This window comes from Vicugna pacos, chromosome 31, assembly GCF_048564905.1.
Source record: "Vicugna pacos chromosome 31, VicPac4, whole genome shotgun sequence".
NCBI classification, from domain to species: Eukaryota; Metazoa; Chordata; class Mammalia; order Artiodactyla; family Camelidae; genus Vicugna; species Vicugna pacos.
In genome coordinates, this window is record NC_133017.1 from 10813459 (window position 1) to 10829611 (window position 16153).

The 16153-nt window shown below is 47.8% G+C and overlaps 1 protein-coding gene across 3 annotated transcripts in view; it reads right to left on the bottom strand.

The window, feature by feature from the left end:
• The window catches only part of SPOCK3 (SPARC (osteonectin), cwcv and kazal like domains proteoglycan 3), a 130354-nt gene that overhangs the window by 96537 nt on the left and 17664 nt on the right, over positions 1-16153 (bottom strand). For all 3 annotated transcript variants that reach the window (XM_072952544.1, XM_072952543.1, XM_072952542.1), the window contains one exon: positions 3403-3448. In XM_072952544.1, coding sequence (XP_072808645.1) covers positions 3403-3448 — 46 coding nt within the window. The remainder of the gene's footprint in view (positions 1-3402; positions 3449-16153) is intronic.

Below are 16153 nucleotides of genomic sequence, written 5' to 3' on the forward strand. Positions count from 1 at the left end.
CTCCCTCAAAGAATCTTTTTTTTTTTAAATAAGAGATAAACTGCAGTTCAGCACAGCCACACCCACACAAATTAGAAAAGACAAGCGACTTTTTGCAACTGGATCCGTCACCTGCAACGCTCTAAGTGCTAACACCCACCTCACAGACAACGCCAACTGTTCAAGGTTTACGATTCTATCATAAAAATTCAGTTTCAGAGAAAGCCTGCGAGTATATCTCAGTCCACACGTTATCACAGGCAGACTTCAGAGACATTGTGGGTTTGGCTCCAGACCACAAGAGAGCAAATGTTGCAGTAAAGTGAGTCACACGATCTTTTAAATAAAATATAAAATTAGAGAATATAAATATAAAATATATTTTATATATAAAATATTTTGAAGTGTACAAAAGTTATGTTTACACTATCCTATAGCCTATTAACTGTATAATAGTGTTATGTCTAAAAAACAATGCACATGAAATGAAAAAGCATTTCTTTGCTAAAAAAATCAAGAACTCTCCTCTGGGCTTTCAGACACTCAAGCCTTTTGCAGGTGGAGGGCCCTGCCTTGATGGTGACCATGGCTGACTGATCCAGTGGTGGCTGCTGGAGGCTGGGGAGGGGGGTGGGGCTGTGGCAATTGTTTACAAAGGAGACAACAGTGAAGTCTGCCTCATCGACTGACTCTTCCTTTCACGGACGATTTCCCTGCAGCTCTCAATGGTGCTTGACAGCATTTTACCCACAGGAGAACGTCTTTCAAAACTAGAGTCAGTCATCTCAAACTCTGCTTCTGCTTTACGAACTAAGCCTGCGTCATGTTCTAAATCCTTTGTCATTCCAGACACCTTCAAAGTGTCTTCACCAGAAGTAGAGTCTGTCTCAAGGAGCCACTCTCTCATCCGTAAGAACAGCTCCTCACCTGTTAGAGTTTTATCGTGAATTTGCAGCAATTCAGTCCCATCTTCAGGCTGCATGTCTAATTCTCGTCCTCTTGATTTTCCACCACATCTGCAGTTCCTTCCTCCACTGAAGGCTTCAGCCCCTCAAAGTCAACCATGAGGGCTGGAGTCAACTTCTGCCAAACTCCTGTTAATGTGGATATTTTGACCTCTTTCCATGAATCATGAATGTTCTGAGCAGCATCCAGAACAGTGGATCCTTGCTGGAAAGCTTTCAGTTGGCTTTGCCCAGATGCATCGGCAGCATCGCTGTCTGTGGCAGCTACAGCCTCACAAAATGTGCTTCTTACACAGTAATACGTGGAAGTCAGGACGACTCCTCGATCCACGGGCTGCAGGCTGGGTGCCGTGTGAGCACGGACACAGTGTGGGTCTCGTTGTCTGTCTCCATCAGAGCTCCTGGGTGACCAGGAGCAGTGATACTTTGAAAGGAATTTTTTTTCTGAGTAGTAGGTCTCAACAGTGGGTTTAAAATATTCAGCAACTGTGTTGTACACAGATGTCTGCTGCCATCCAGCCCTGCCGTTCCAGGCACAGAGCGCAGGCAGAGCAGGCTGAGCGTAAACCTACGGGCCGTAGGGTGCTCAGATGGCAACTGAGCACTGAGTTCAACTCCAAGTCGCCCGCTGCATTGGCCCCTAGTGAGAGAGTCAGCCTGTCTCGATGCTCTGACGCCAGGCACTGACTTGCCTCCAGCTCTGAAAATCCCCAGCGGCATCTCTTCCAAAAGAGGCTGTTTCATCCACGTAAGAAAGTTCTGTGTTCAGCGGGCCCTTCGAGCGCAACCTGAGCTGGACCTTCTGGAGAACCGGCCGCAGCTTCTCCATCAGCACCCGCTGCCCCACCTGCACTGCGGTGCCATGGAGACGACGCCTCCCCTTAAACCTCATGGACCAGCCGCTGCCAGCTTCAGCCTTTCTCCCTGCAACTTCCTCGCCTCCCAGAAGGCACAGACCGAGCAGAACTGGGGCCTGACTCCAGGCGAGGCTTCGTCCGAAGCGGGTGCTGCTTCTGGCTGGGTCTTCTCTCCAGCCCCTAAATCATCCCCGCATCAGCAAGAAGGCTGTTTGGCTTTCTTCTCATTCCTGCGTTCACTGGAGCCACACATCTAACTTCCTTCAAGAACGTTCCTTTGCTGTCACAACTTGGCTGTTTGGCTCAAGAGGCCCAGCTTTTGGCCTGTCTCAGCTTTTGATGTGCCTTCCTCATTGAGCTTAGTCACGTCCAGCTCTCGATTTAGAGCAGAGAGACATGTGACCGTCCTTCCCCTTGGACACTCGGAGGAGACCAGCGGGTCACTAACTGTCCTAGTTTCCCTGCTGCCTGAGGACAGGGAGAGACGGGGACGGCAGTGGGTGGAGTGGTCAGCACACACACGGTACTAATTTCGCAGTCTTCTAGGGGTGCAGGCCCTGGTGCCCAAAACAACCACAATTGTCACATCACTGATCACAGACCAACACGTTTGAAATCACACAAGAATTACCAAAATGGGACACAAGACAGGAAATGAGGACATGCAGCTCGAAAAATGACACCAACAGACGTGCTGGATGCAGGGCTGCCAGGAACCTTCCATCTGTGAGCGCACAAGCTCTGCAGAGGGCAGGGTGTGGAGCCAGAGCCAAGGTCGGCCTGCCTCTCAGTGCCTTTCCCCGACCTACCACAAATTAGCACTGGATGGTAACAGGGAAGGCATGTGAGTTACACAGCAAAGGAAGTAACGTTACGGGGGGACAGGGTGTGACTGAAGGCTCACATCTGGTTGACTGCAGTCCCCATCCAGGCCCATCCAGGCTGGTTCTCACTCAGAGGGTAGCTGTTCAGGATTCATCCCAAATATCAAGTCACAAGTTTGGATATCAGGGCTCATTTTAAAAACCATTCCAACTTTTAAATGATACTGCTTCATGGAGCACCATCCTTTGTGAGGTGACTGTAGCCAGTGTAAAGTAGAAATGTCTTTTGTTTCAAACTTTGGAAGGAAGGGTCTGGCTCTAATAGTGTATGGTTTGGTAAACATATCTGTTTAGTTACTGAGGTAATTATGATCGTGCTGAGACTGGCGTCTCCATCCTCACTGCAGCCAGGGCAGCGCTCCTGCCCCCGTGTGTGCGTGCCCTGCGCCTCTGTCTCAAGAGAGCGTGCCAGGACCATGAACTGTGTGCGCAGTGTCCCCTGCAAGACCTTCCCTTCTGGTCTCACTAAGACCCAGCAGGTCAGTAATCCAGGACATGACTCTGAAATGAGAGACAGCTTGACAGTCACGATAACTAATTGATTTATTTCTAACTGTATTATTCTGAAATGAAAGTTACTATTGTGTGAAATTCTTCATTCATCTAAGCTCTCCTATTTAGTATTTTAAAATCTAACCAGACAATCAACATCATGTTTTTAAGAACAGTAACTGTAAACATGTAAAACAATTTTTTTTTAAATAATTAGGTTCTTACCTGGCTCAAAGGTCTTTCCTGGACTCCAAGTGCGGAAATAATCATCCTAAAGAGAAAAATAACGTGACTTGAGTGTATTCTGAGTAATTAAAAGGTAGAGATTCATATAAAATCTAAGATAAAATATGAAATACAGAAGCTGAATACAAACCTCCACTTCCTACAATGCCAAGCAGCAAATTATAAAAAATAAATAAATAAAAAACAAAAAAGGAACAAGAGAAAAACAGTAGTTATCAAACGGGAACACACTGTTTACATGTCATAGAAGAGTCTTTCAAGAAATGTGTTCATTCTCATTGCAAGTCATTCATTGTTCACTACAACAATTTAACTGTTTTGGCTGCCACATCACTGAAATATTGCAATTCAATACTTCAAATGTGCAGGATAACATGCAAATAGTTACCCGAAGCTAATCAGCTTATTGAAGTATCTACCAGTTTCCAATTACAATTTGCACCAGGACAACAGTAAATGAACCAGTTACCGCAGCAGGGGGAACACCAGGGAGGTCTGCACAAGCCCAGATGATATACATGTATTTTATATACATCAGTCACACGTAATTCACTAACAAATTCATCAAAATGCACTGGGAAGCTTGAAAAAGATGCACGCCTAATTAAATCTTGCCTAAAGGTTAAATCTTGCCTAAATGTTAAATCTTTGATTCGAGAAAGAATCATAACAACACACTGACTGTATTTTAGTAAATGTGAACATACAATACAAAAGTGGGGCCACAGGTACCGGCAAGTGCAAAGCCGAGTCCACTGACTGGACTTTATTCAGTTTTTACCACCCTAAACACCTGGTAAAGGCACCCCAAACGGATCGCCTTTTATGCAAACAGAACAGATTTCACTGTTCACGTTAATAAGCTCTGAGAAACGGTGCACATCACGTGATGCTCCGTGATGAAGCGACCCCAGCTCCATCCTCCACACCCACTGAGGCTGGTCCACTGGACACCTCCAAACATCGGGCACCCAAAAGGCCAAGCAGAGGGTCTCCGAGTCCCTCTCCTAACCTCTTTCCTGATACCCTCCATCTACCAAGAGGGGAAGGTAGCACATTTTAATTATGGAAAGAAACACACCAATTTATTAATTCAACAATTTCAGATTGTTAAAAAAAACTTTTCCTTATTGTGATGAATAACCTTTTGCACTCCCACCTCTCCAACTCCAAATGAAGGAGGAAAGGAAAACCACAGAAGACACCCACTGAAGTTGAGATGGGGTCATAACAAGGGAGGAGCATCTTAGGGCAAGCACACTGGCAGGTTCTGCACTGAATCGCCCAGGATGAGATTAAGGGTGGGTAACACCACCGGAGAATTAAACAAACATTGACTGTTTGGTCTCTTCTTTAAATCTCTCTTTTTAAAATAATTGTAGCGCACTACAAGTTTTGGGAAACTAAGTTTTCAAATGAAATACCTCCACGCAAATTCTTAAACTTCAGCTGAGGATTTAACTCACTTTTTTAGTAACTTTTATTTTTAAAGGACATCTCCCTGTCATCTGTTCCAAGCACAGAGAGGGTTTGAGTTTCCACAAAGGGTAAACAGCAGCCAGAATGAGCACGTGCTCAGGGCCTGGGAGACGGAGCCCTTGAACTGCAAGTCTGCCTTCACCACGTTCAGCCGCGTCACTCCAGAGGGACGGCCCGAACCTGAGAGCGTTGTGACTAACGCTGGAAAAGTGACAGCCACCTACCTGGTGAGGGTGGTGTGGGGCTTAATGACAAAACAGAACAGGCCAGCCCACTGGGGGTGTGAACAGGTACTCCAGCAAGGCTGCTCATCACGAGGGCCGAGGTCGCCCTGAGTGTCCCTGGTCAGCACCAGTTCTGGACGGGTTCTCGTGACTACTGAGCATGTCCTGCAGTTTCCCTCATTTTCTAGGAAGAGTCATGGGCTCCTCGTAATGTTTCTGAAAGTGATGCTCAACTGCAACCCTCCCCAAAAATGTCGACTGTTGGATGCAGAGAAAAGCCAGCACTGAGGACTGTAGTGAAGGCCAGAAGGCAGGTACTTTTGCTGTTGTCTCGGGCTTTCTGACGTGGCACAGCCACCAGGGCCACCATCCAAAGAGATGTGGTAAGTTTCCACCACAGCGGTGACCCCACCCACGTGACCATCTTTGGGCTCAAAAAGGGTACAGCTGTGGAGCTGATGCTGAAGATGCCACGGGGAAACAGCACCTTGGAGACGACAGAGGGCTTGAAAGGCTCACCATCCGCACAGAACAGCGGGAACTAAGCAGGCTTGCGCACAAATCAACACACTGGAAAATTGAACCTCGATCACTCATAACTAATGCCCTTCACAATGACACGATCGTGTTGGGTTATTCTGGGCCCGAAGCCAGATGAAAATCTATAATCATAATGTGGACACGACCTGTTTCGGGTTGTGTCGAGGGCATCTCGGAGGCAGCCATCCGACCCGGCCCCGACCCGCAGAGCACTCGGCCTGGCAGCTCTTTTCCCTCTGTGTTCTCACATCACTAGACCTCTTCCTTTTTTTGCTTTTTTTCTGAAAATGGTTTCACCTCATTAAATCTTAGGAATTTTGCCAGGATGAGAAATAAAAGTATTTTCACATAAGTGTTCATTCAGGCGAATTTCTTTTGTCTCAAAAGCTTTACTGAATATGGGTTGTGCTCAGGCTTCAATTTAGATCCAAAAATAAGCCAACCGAGGATTAAGAAAACAAACTCCAGAAACGCTCACAATTGGGGAAATTCAGGTTCCAATGACGGAGGCCAAGCCCGAGGCTCCCACCCGGCAAAGCTCACATTCCGAAGCTCAGACCGTGAATTACAGCGATGACCAGAAGTGAATGCTGCATCTCTACAGTGTCTTGTATTTAAGTGAATAATATTTGATAGTTTTTTTTTAAATGTAGTCTGCATAAAAAAAAATTGATTTCTGTATCTTATCATTTAAGCCTTTTCCTTCTGGTATTAATGTCCTATTTTTCCTAACTATAAATAAGATACGTATCTAACATAGAGCACAGCCCCCCGCCCCTGTCCCCCCAGCATTACTGACAATTTGAGCAGACTGTCTGCCAGCATCCCTGGCCTCTATCCATGAGGTACCAGCAGTGATCTCCCCCAAGATGTGACAAACAGAATGTCACCAAACATTGCCAAATGCCTAACCAAGGGGAAACCCACCTACTGAGTACAGTGATGTGGAATTATTGGGAAATATAAAAAGACAAATAAATCAAACTATCCTACAGCAAAGACCTGCTAACAGTAACAGATTTTTCTTCACAAATGTTTGATTATATTGAGATCATATTATAGGCTAAATTTTATATCCACATTTCTGTGTATCATCTTATTGAGAGCATTTCACAAATGCACTAATATGTTTTGCGGAAATATTTAATGCTGTCTACTCTCTATGTGACAGATTCACCATGGCCAATCATCTCTTCAGAGGTCTGTGCTTTCATAGGTTAGTAACATTTTATAACAAATCTCTCACACGGACTGTCCGACCAAGTGCTATCTTACACAGACAGAATGTAAGTTTGGGAATAAACACTGTTCCCAGAATAGAGACACTGGTGTCACAGCTGGTGAGAACCAGGCTTTGTCTAGATGAAGTAGCCAGGACAAGTTTATACCCTAAGATGAACTGTCCAGTCTGTTCACTCACTTGGAAATCTACAGTGATAAATTCTCCCAGAGCCAAAGGATCGTGGGGCAGAGGAAACCAGGTCAGGTCCAGTCCTCCACGGTCCTAGTGTGTGACCCAGCTGAGGTTGACCAGGGACAGGGGAGTCTGGGGGCTCAAGAGGAACCTAAGACCAACATTCAGACGTCACGCAGCCAGCACCGACCCACCCGCCCGGCGCCCCGTGCCCGGCCACGGAGACAGTGAAACCTCCCTGAAACACGCATCTGAGAAGAGCTGCCAGCACACATGACACTTTCAAATAATCATCGCAGGAGATACTGCTGATGGCCACTGGACACAGCTCTGTCCCAGGTTCCCTTAAGAGTTCTGCAATTTATGTTAAACAGCTGCTACAAAGTGTTTTTAAGCTGTAGGAAAATTATGACACAATTATAAAGTGAGACAGAACATAATACTTTTGGAGACATTGCAAAAATAAAGTGAGGGTTAAAGGGCTGATTATCAACCATGGGTGTTTCTGAAACAGCACGTTCACACCCTCAAAGTACAACAGTTCTGGGGGGAGGGGGGATTTCACGGGCAACCCACACCAAGACAGTTCAGGCAACAGTGTTTCCACAGTGCTTCCCATCTCTGCCTGAAGTCTGATCTCAGAACATCTGAAATTTCATTAGTCATTGGTCATCCAACTGGAACACACACACACACACACGCTGAGATACACACTTACACATAAACGCATATGTACATGTTTTACATAGATGGGTCTGTTACAGGGACACATGTCATTAGTGTCTGTCTATACCACTTAAATTACATGTAAATAATATTTGAGTGTATGAGACATCTCACAAGGCAGATTTGTTTCAGTCGATCTCTGCTACCCCCCCAACAAAAAACTATGTGGTATAAGATGGGTAAGATTTCACAACTACCTTATAAATGACTTTGGAAATGTAGAAATCTTAGCCCCAGAGACAAAGGTAGGTAAATAAATACACATCTGTGGTATTACCAACTACACGTACTGATACTTCATTTTACAGTCTTTGCAGTGACCTCTCCCCTGAAGTGATGGCGTCAGCGCCGCACCGGAGTCAACGCGGAGACAGCCCCCCTCAATGGTTCTCTCCTAGTCCTGCTTTTAACTGACAGAGTCCCCCCGGATCGTACACATTCACAGTGTAAGGCATTTATAACTGTGTTATTATGTGAAGAATTTGTATATTGTATTTCATTAGTGACACACTGTTTAAAATAAAAGCAATAGTGTTTCATCAGTGATGTCATTCATGTAAGTGTTACGTTTCAAATATACAAATGAATTATGACAAAAAATGAAAATTTAAGAAGATACCAGAAATAAGAATTATGAAGGTTTAAAGCTAAACTTATCTTGGTACAGATTTTCAAATCCTAACTTGACACTTCAATTAATGAGTCAGAATGAAAGAAAAAGAAGAAAGAGAAAAAAAGAGGCACATATACCAGGGCATTGGGGCCAAGAGTGAAGTTTCTGAAAAAGAAGGACCACATTTAAACTCTGTATCTACCACTTACTCTGATCGTTCAACTCTAAGTTTTCTGTTCTGAAAATTGAGACTAATAATAAAGCCCTCAATCTGCGTAAGAGTAAATTAGATAAAACATGCAAAGTATTAATACGGTTCTAGCTCACAATTTCCCCCTCTTATCACAGCCAGGAAAACATTCTAGTAAGTGTCACTGACCATTATGTTAAAGATGAATATCTCTGTTAAATTGACACCCTAGGAAAAGCGGATTTAAGTACACGACGTGGCGCATGCTGGGAAGCCAGCATGGCGTGGCTCAGGCCGTAGGAAAGAAGCCCACGGGGTCTCCCCATGGCCCCGACTTCTGCAAGAGTAACCCTGCTCGTCAGTCAGTGTGGCATCAGAGACTCAGGAGCTGATTTTGTCCAGTGATTCCATGACCATTCACCTTGCTTCCAGCAGATGCAAAGGACAAAGAGAACAGTGATATGTGGCCGGGGACTTCGAGGAGCTCAGCCTCTCCTGAGAGCCAGGACTGCTGACGGGACGGTCAGGTCGGGGAGAGCTCGCCAAGCTCAGGTCGGACACAGAGACCCAGAAGGCCAGCTCCACGGTGCCTCCTGCTCTGGGAATGAGGACCCCGCAGGCCCTGACAGGTAGGAGGAGGCCCCCCACGAGCACCCTGCTCCTGCCGCCCTCAGCTGAGGTGCGCCCTTCCCTCCTGGGCACAGTCTGGCCTCCCTGACTTACAGGAACCACAGAACATGGGGCAGATGGTCTCAGGAACAAGGTCCAAGGCCCCTGTGCAAGAAGCTGTCATTAGCCACAGGGAGAGAAGCCACGGTCCCGTGCCCTCCGGGCACCCAGATGGCATCCAGAGTCAACTGCCAGCATTTCCTAGAGACTCCAAATGACAAATACCGAGCCAGCACAGTCAGGACTCAGAACCACAAGAGAGAAGAGACTATGGCTCTAAGCCACTAGGTTTGGGGCTGGTTCCTCAGAGAAAGACTAAGAGCTGGGGAGCCCCGGGTCATGCAGTCAGTTGTGAAGACAGAGAAGTGGACAGCCCCATGCGCACGCACAGCCGGGACCTCCAAGCGCCCTCATGAGCGGGATTTAAGCTGCGACCCGTACAGCAAGTCCTTACCAGGTCGGTCCTCCCAGGAATCTGATGCTGGGTGACGGGTCAGGCCCTGGAACGGGGCCGCGTGACCCGCAGAGACGCTGGGGCATCCTCGGCACCTCGACCCAGCAGGCGGGGGTCAGCCTCACTCTGTCCTGGCTTCTCTGGGGCCGTCCTGCTCACCCCGACTCTGCTCCCTCCCTGGGCTTTCCCTCCATCCTCCTCCCCTCAAGCCCCCTGCGTCCAGACCCACTTCCCACCTGGGCAACCCTGACCCTCGGGCCCCTGTTAAAGGCTTGCTTCCACGTAATCACACGACCATTACAGGCCAGTGAGAGACAAACAGGCTCCTGGTCTCAAATTCCACCCGAACAGGACAGTCACGGCTGCATCCGGAGTGAGGGCCAGAGGTGCGGCCCCCGGTCCTCTTCAGGGGAAGAGAGACGGGGCAACCAATCTCCTTTGGAAGCAGCGCTCATCTCTTTTCAATGCACGATGGTAAGAAACAAAGGCTAGTACTTGGTTCGTTATTGAGGGAGCGTTTATTTCTGTGCTTTGTTTTCCGCCAACAGCAAAACTAGGCTCCGCAGACCCGACCCAGACTGAGCAGCGGGAGGACGTGTTTACGAGTAACCTCCACCCACTCCCGCTGGTCCTTACGCCACGAGCACTCGGGAACGCCTTTCTGAACATTTCTATTTTTACACACTAATCGAAAGCCGCTTTGCTCACACTGAGTTTCCATTTTTGTGTTTAAGACAATGTTCAGTTTGCTGTCATGCTTACTGTTGTAATTTTATTTCCTCGTGTGTAAATCCAGATCCCAGCGCCACAGCTGCTGTTACCTACAGTCAAAGTGGCGGGTAAAACCTTTCGACTAAAGTGCGGTCTTTTCTTGCCCCAGAAGCTTCACTTTGTGACTGGTACCTTCTTCCTCTGCGGCATGACTGAGCGAGAGTTATTTCTGAGAGAAGAACCCTTTGCTCAATTCAAAAACTTAGTCACGTATATATGTCATGGTTTGTCCCAGTATTTGAGGTTTAAACTTCAGACCCCTTAAAACTGGAACAATAGTAATACCACCAAAACCATCAACACAGCATATTTAAAAACAGCCCAGGTACCAGAAAGCCAAGCACCGGAACTGCAGTCAGTACAGGACCATGTGCAGGACGGCGGCTGAAACACACCCGCAGGAGCCCACTCTGCCCTGGGGGGAGAGCGAGCGCCCGGCCCGCGTGGTGTGGTTCTGGAAGGTGAGGGGTCTGGGCTCGGCGGGACCACCTCGAAGTCTCTCTGAGGTGCAATCAAGGTGCCACCCAGGCTTCACTCCCTCCCGGACGCTTGACCAAGAAGGGGCTTCCAATCTGTTGTGCGTTTTTGGCAAGATCCACCTTGTACCCTCAGACTGGGGGTTCCAGCTCCTCACCGGCTCAGTGTCTCCCCGGCCACATGGGGCAGCTCACGGGGGCTCTGACCAGGAGCCAAGGACAGAAGATGGTCTGCACTGACCTCAGACATCACAGCACCACCACCCCTTTTACTGCTTAGAAGTGACTGGCCGGACCCACCCCATCCAAGCCCAGAAGCAGGCCCACCAGAATGGGGACCCTCGAGGTCAGAGGGGCTGGAAACTCCTCAGTGGACCAAGAATAAATCAGTTTTGTACTGTCAAGCTTTTCTAGACGAGGAATTTCAAATCTCCCCGCCTCTTTCATCTCTAGACTCCATAACATCACTGCCCCTCCTGGGCAGTGCAGCGGGGCCCCAGAAACTGTCCACGGGCAAGACTGGTTATTTTTCCCAAACCACTGCAGAATGAGCCTCTAGTAAAATACAACAAAATGAATCATTAAAATGAAACAAAAAGACACACAGAAGACACAGACCCAAATCCATCACTATCGGAGTTAATCGATCTAAATACAGACCAATACAAATGTTCATGTCAAACTGCTCCCAATGAAGGCTTCTCAACGCTTAGCCCCCACCTCTGTCCCTGCTCCACATCGACGGCAAACTGGCTCCAACTGGTGAACCCGCTTCCGGCCACTCTGACGGACGTGATGCAGACAGAGGTCCTCACAGGTGGGTCCCTCAAACGTCAGGCGTTTGTGTTGGCAGAGCTTCCTGACAAAATGCTATGAATCCAATGAATAACAAAGCATCACACCTCCAAAAGGCTGAGGGCATTGCAGCTAACTTGACAGCTGGAGAAAAATCACGTTAGAAGACACTTTTTCCCTCATGATAAAGAAGTGAGATAAAATCAGTAACAATATTCTGCCTCTAATTTGTATGTGATTTCAGACAATTATCAGTTCATTCCCTCCTCCCTCGTCTGCAGCCGTCACAACGCAGCACCTGTTATGGGGAGTAAACGCGTCTGCGCACTAAAATTCACATTAACGTGCATTACAGCAAAATCTTACAACACAGGTAATCCTATACAGAACTGTGCATTTTCCAACTCTAATTATAATAAACTGCACGCGATAAAACCTTTAAATAACCTTCATCTACACACAATAGAAACCAATATAAAAATTATAACCCATATGTCTCCTCATACCCTTTTCCACGATAAGTAATCGACGAAGTTTTAAGATAGTATGAACTGTTCATTTTCTCAGGTGTCCACTAATTAATTAGGCTTATGCTCTGAGACTTTTTTTTGGCATCAGGCCATCTAATAGCCAAGATACATAGTTAGAAAATCAGGAAAGCGTGACTTCAGATACGAGCAACCAAAACTTAAAAATGGTTTAAAATTTATAGTCCTGTTAATGTAGCTTTCAGAACCACAGCAATAAAACTAAAGTTACCATACGGGTATCAAGTCCACACACAGAGACTGGAGTGAAAATCTGCCACATGTAAAAGTGTGCATGGAATTGAGTTAATTTTTAATTGCATTCAACTGCATCAACTGAAATAAAAACAAAACCCAGAAGTTGTGTGGTTGAGATTTACCCACTTGATTTCATATTAAGGAAGATGCTAAATAATATGCCTTAAATTTAAAAGTATGATATTCCTCTGGTATTTATTTTATGATCTGAAAAGATCAGCTTTGAAAGGATAATTAGGCATTCTTAACAAGCATGTATGGATATCTGTGCATGTCTGTGTTCACACACACAAGCACACACACTTTTCACAACGCCAGACTCGCACATAACCCCACATGTCCACTGTCCTGCGCTACTGAGATCTCATCCTCGTAGAAAGAAGACAAAAAGCTACAGGTCAGATGGAGAGAAATGAAATTCATAAGCAAATGCACAAAATGTTCAACCTAACTGTGTCTTGTAGCTCCAATCACCAGAACGCCTGCAAGGGAACGAGTCCCCCTCTGCAACAGTCTGACGTAACACAAGGCAGTGTCCACATTACACGTGTCAGTCTTAGAGCAAAAGTTCTGCCTCCCTCTCCTGTCTTTTGAATGCACCAGAAGTGACAGACCGTGTACTGACTCGGGTTGACGTCCGATCTGTGGTCCCGGTCTCACTGGTGCTCTGAGCTCCTCACCGGCACGTCACTGAGGCCGAACCTCAAGGGAAGTGCTGAGTGAGAAAAGATTAGTCACGTCAGTTTGGTTTCAGGTTCTGCCATCTTGGTTATCGCAAGTGAGCCCATCCACAGAAGGAAAGGGGGAGGGAGGGGAGGGGGAGGGGAGGAGGGGAGGGGCAGGAGGGGAGCAGTTGGGGGGCTTCATGAACATTCACGAAAGAGCCTGCAGGTCGAGGCCCTGGGCGGCTCTGGCAGCAGGAGGAGAAAACACGGAGACGCAGCCTGTGTCTTCACGTCATTCACAGTCTGCGCAGAGATCATCGCAGGAGCAACACGACGTAGCTACAGATGGTGTGAGAAATCAGCCTCGGCCTGACACGCCCGGGGTCAGGGAACACGGAGCGGAAGCCCCTCTCCTGTACGAGCAAGTGGGGATTCACACAGGGAAGCCTGGCACCACAGGGTCAGTGCAGGGATCACAGCTCGTGTGTGTGTGTGGGGGGTCTGGTGTGGGTATGTGTGGTGTGTGTCTGTGTATGTGTCTGGTGAGTGTGTGGTATGTGTGTGTGTCCGTGTGTGTGGTTTGCGTGTAAGTCTGGAGTCTGTCTCTGTGGTATGTGTGTGTGGGTCTGTGTGGTGTGTGTGTGAGTGTGTGGTGTGAGTGTGCAAGAGGACCAGGCCTGCTGGGAAGGGGAAGGCCAGGCTGGGTGGAGTAGGGACAGTCAGGGTGGCTGCCCGGAGACAGACCGGCAAGCACGTCATAACCAGATCCACTGTGAGACAGACTCTGTCTTTACTCTCAGATTCAAAGCTGGTCTAAATGTTTGGAGGCTGCTGTACGGCTTCTAGAAAAACACAAACTCTGGTGTATCTGTCCGAGTCCTTAACACCTGCTGGAGTCCGCAACCACGGAGTGACAGCAAGGCCGAGGCCCACAGCCCCTCGAGCAGCGCTTCCTGTGCTCCGTCACTCTCTGAACACCGGCATCCGCCCGTGACGCAGGCGTCTCTTCGCCTCAACCTACACGTGAGGAAGGGCCACGTGACAGGGCCCCACAGCCAAGGCTCAGGCCCCAGCCACCTGCTACTGCAGCCCATTCTATTTGTCACTTTTATTACATTTCAGTTTTCTAACTGTTAATTTTATTAGTTACTTCCAAGTGTTAGTAGCACACCTGCAATGCAAAATAATTTAGGAATTCCAACTTAGATATTTCCCTCCCTGATGACTTAGCAAATACTTACCGTCTGCCGTGTCCCAGTTCTAAGCAGGAGAGTGAGGAGGGGCTCCCTGCAGCGCAGTCTGACTCTGGGGCCGCGTCACGACACAGCTCTAAGTGATCTCCACGGGCAAGAGGGCCCACCGTAATCAGGAAGGCCCCTTTTGTTTCTCTAAATGTATTATATTTTGACATTTACATTTTATTCTTTGATTCTCCAAATGGCATTTGGGCAAATGCAAAAAAAAAAAAAAAAACCAGCCCCAGCGTTCATCAGAGTACACACGCAGAGATCTTAGACGCAAACTCAAATACTGTCAAATATGAAGATGAAACATCTGTCAATGTGTGAAGCACACTTTAAAAACTCAGAACTAAACCTTGTAGCTTTCTTCCAATGTGCTAGTTTTGAAAAGCTTCAAAACTATTAATGACTCTTTGAAGCTTCCCACAAAACCGCTTTGTTGGTATCCACGCATGAGGAACCACTTATATCCCGTGACAGGACCTAATTTATGCTCGTGCTGTTTCCTTCGAACAATCCTGGGTTTAATTATCTGGAATAAACTGTTCCTCTTGACAAGAAATACTGTTTCTTGGTTTTATTCCACATCCACAGAAATTTAGAAGCAAGATCCAGCAGAAAAGGAGAAATCTTTATAGAGTAAACCCACCAAGAAAATAAACGTCCAGGGAGCGTGGTGAAAAGAGCCCCTTCTTAGTTTTACTCAGTGTCTAGACGCCAAGATCACATAAGACAAAAAGTCAAATGCAACAGCCAATTTCTCCGTGAACGTGTGATTAATATCGCCGGTCAATTGCATCCTGTAAGCGGTTTGGATGCTGTTAATTAGAATCCAGGGGAAAGCAAATTCAGTGTCAGGCACTTTCAGGCAAAGGATTTTGTGGTGTCGGAGCTGCCACGTGTCTGAGCAGGGCTGAGCCACTTCACACAGCGGCAGTGGTGTTGATGGACGCAGAGATACCACATGTAAAACGAACACTAACGCGGGTACACAATCAGATCAGAGCTGTGCTCCCCAGTCTCGGGGTGGGAGGCCGCATGTGCTATCAGAGAGAAAGGATCTGGACGGCTGAAAACCCAGCAAGGAGAGCTAAACGCCCCATAAGGAGGAACTCAGACCCGCGGCCTCGGGGAGCAGAGGCCCCGCCCCCGGCAGAGCTCCTGCAGAGGCAGCGGTGGTGAATTTTCCTTTTACAAAGGACCCCGCTCCTGTCACTTTCCAAACCTGGCTCTAATCCTGGTCTTCAGCCTCAGGTGTAACAGTACCTGTCCCTGAAGTCACCCTCGTCCTCTAGACGGCTCCACGTTCTAACACAGGGGAAGGCCGACCTGCCCCGTGCCGTCCCATCCGCGACCCGCTGCCCGGGCGCTGTGGGCAGGAGGGACGGGGACACTGGGACTGTCACCAGCACACGCTTCGGCTGTCCCCACAGTGTGCTGTCGGGACCCCTCAGCTCTCCTGTCACATTCCTGCGTCCTTGAGCAAGCAGTCCCTCATTCCTTGTGGGGCCCCAAAGGAGCCCCCCATCCCTGCACCAAAGGAGAGCAGAAAGGACAAAGAGGAAGGTCATCAGTGGTTTCAGGGACAAAGAGCCCTGGAGAGAAGTGTCAGCAGAGCTGGGACACCCACAGGGCAGCCGGAGGGGGCGGGTTCAGAGCAGCCCTGTGGCAATAAGTGATGAGAAACC